Here is a 2500-nt window from a genome sequence, read left to right as displayed (position 1 = left end):
GTGGCTGCCTTCACCTCTGCACTCCATCTCGCTGTCTACAATTGGCTTCAGATTCACTCTGCTTACGCATACCCAGATTCAAACACTCCACTGTTGGATGCCGTTCTTTCTTGGTCTCTGGACCTTGTATTTGGAATGAACTTCCTCTTTCGCTTAGTCAGGTCTCTGCACTCAGCTCTTTCAAGTCTGGCCTTAAAACCCACCTCTTAACAAGATCGCCTCCCCTCCCCCCTTCACCCCCCCCCCCTCCCCTGCAGCCCCCTGCCTCTTCCTTGTCTTCAATGTCTCCAGTTTCAGAGATATGCATGCGTGTGAATGACTGGTTCATATGAAAGCGCTTTGATTTATCTCTGCACAAGATTCACAGCTATGAAAATATCATTATCAATAATATCATTATTGTTATTATTGTTATCATTGTTGTTGTCGCTACTGCTGCTTGACAAGACTGGAAAAAAAACATGATACTGATGGCTTTGTTGTTGTTGTTGTTGTTGTTGCTGCTGCTGCTGCTGCTGCCGCTGCTTGACAGGACTGGAAAAAAGTTATACTGACATTGTTGTTGCTGCTAGAAAGGGCTTGAAGAACATGATACTGAAGGCTTTTTGATGTTGTTGTTGTTGTTGTTGTTGCTGCTAGAAAGGGCTTGAAGAACATAATACTGAAGGCTTTTTGATGTTGTTGTTGTTGCTGCTCTGCTAGAAAGGGCTTGAAGAACATGATACTGAAGGCTTTTTGATGATGTTGCTGCTGCTGCTGCTAGAAAGGGCTTGAAGAACATGATACTGAAGGCTTTTTGATGTTGTTGTTGTTGCTGCTAGAAAGGGCTTCAAGAACATGATACTGAAGGCTTTTTGATGATGTTGCTGCTGCTAGAAAGGGCTTGAAGAACATGATACTGAAGGCTTTTTGATGTTGTTGTTGTTGCTGCTAGAAAGGGCTTCAAGAACATGATACTGAAGGCTTTTTGATGATGTTGCTGCTGCTAGAAAGGGCTTGAAGAACATGATACTGAAGGCTTTTTGATGTTGTTGTTGCTGCTAGAAAGGGCTTCAAGAACATGATACTGAAGGCTTTTTGATGATGTTGTTGCTGCTAGAAAGGGCTTGAAGAATATGATACTGAAGGCTTTTTGATGATGTTGTTGTTGCTGCTGCTAGAAAGGGCTTGAAGAACATGATACTGAAGGCTTTTTGATGTTGTTGTTGTTGCTGCTGCTAGAAAGGGCTTGAATAACATGATACTGATAGTATTGTTGTCGTCGTTGTTGTAGTATAATGTACATATATATACCAATATACAGACAGAGAGACAGACAACCAAGCAGGCAAAATGGCAAACAACAGCCAGCCAGACGGACAAAAAAAAACCCCAGACAAGACAAAACCACACACAAACACACCACACACACACACACACGCACACACAAACACACATACATACACACACGCACGCACCTTGTGGGCGTTCCTCCGGAAGAACGCCTTGCAGGACTCGCAGGACACGGCGCTGAAGTTGTAGCCTAGGGCCCGGTCCCCACACACCAGGCACACCTTGTCCTTCTTCCCACCCCCGACACCCCCTCCTCCCGCCGCTGCCCCCACCGTCACCCCCTGCCGCCCCCCGCTGGCTGACGTCACGCGGCAGTAGTCCCCCTCCCCTGCTGCTCCCACGCCCTCCTCTTCCTCTTCCATCCTCCTCATCGGCATGCGCACGTCCTGTGGTCAACAGACAGGCAGTTGATGAGCCAATCAGAGTGTCGCAGACACATGATGAACCAATCAGAGTGTCGCAGACACATGATGAGCCAATCAGAGTGTCACAGACAAGTGATGAACCAACCAGAACGTCACAGACCCATGATGAACCAATCAGAACGTCACAGACAGATGACGTCACAGACAAGTGATGAACCAACCAGAACGTCACAGACCCATGATGAACCAATCAGAACGTCACAGACAGATGATGAACCAATCAGAATGTCACAGACAGACGATGAGCCAATCAAAACGTCACAGACAGATGATGAACCAATCAGAGTGTCACAGACAGATGATGAACCAATCAGAACGTCACAGAGGATGAACCAATCAGAACATCACAGAGAGATGATGAACGATTCAGAATGTCACAGACAGATGACGTCACAGACAGATGATGAACCAATCAGAACGTCACATACACATGACGAACCAATCAGAATGTCACAGACAGACGATGAGCCAATCAGAACGTCACAGACAGTAAAAGTTCCATTGGGTAAGAGACCGCCAGACAAGAGAACAAAAAACAAATACAAAGAAGACAAGGTTAGGTGAGGTAAGGGAAGGTTCAGTTTAGTTCCTCAAGGAGGCGACACAGCGTTCGGGCAAATCCATATACGATACACCACATCTGCTAAGCAGATGCCTGACCAGCAGAGTAAACCCAACGCGCTTGGTCAGGTCTTGAGGAATGAAAAAAAAATGTACATAAACAAGAACAGAGAGAGAGAGAG

At 46.2% G+C, this 2500-nt stretch overlaps 1 protein-coding gene across 1 annotated transcript in view; it reads right to left on the bottom strand.

The window, feature by feature from the left end:
- Positions 1-2500, bottom strand: part of LOC143277696 (thyroid hormone receptor beta-like) — a 64220-nt gene that overhangs the window by 13522 nt on the left and 48198 nt on the right. Inside the window, exon 2 of the mRNA XM_076582615.1 lies at positions 1458-1718. Coding sequence (XP_076438730.1) covers positions 1458-1718 — 261 coding nt within the window. The remainder of the gene's footprint in view (positions 1-1457; positions 1719-2500) is intronic.

Source organism: Babylonia areolata, chromosome 34 (assembly GCF_041734735.1).
Source record: "Babylonia areolata isolate BAREFJ2019XMU chromosome 34, ASM4173473v1, whole genome shotgun sequence".
Lineage (NCBI taxonomy): Eukaryota > Metazoa > Mollusca > Gastropoda > Neogastropoda > Buccinidae > Babylonia > Babylonia areolata.
Note: the sequence above shows the minus strand (reverse complement) of the source record. Positions and strands in the feature narration are given on the sequence as shown.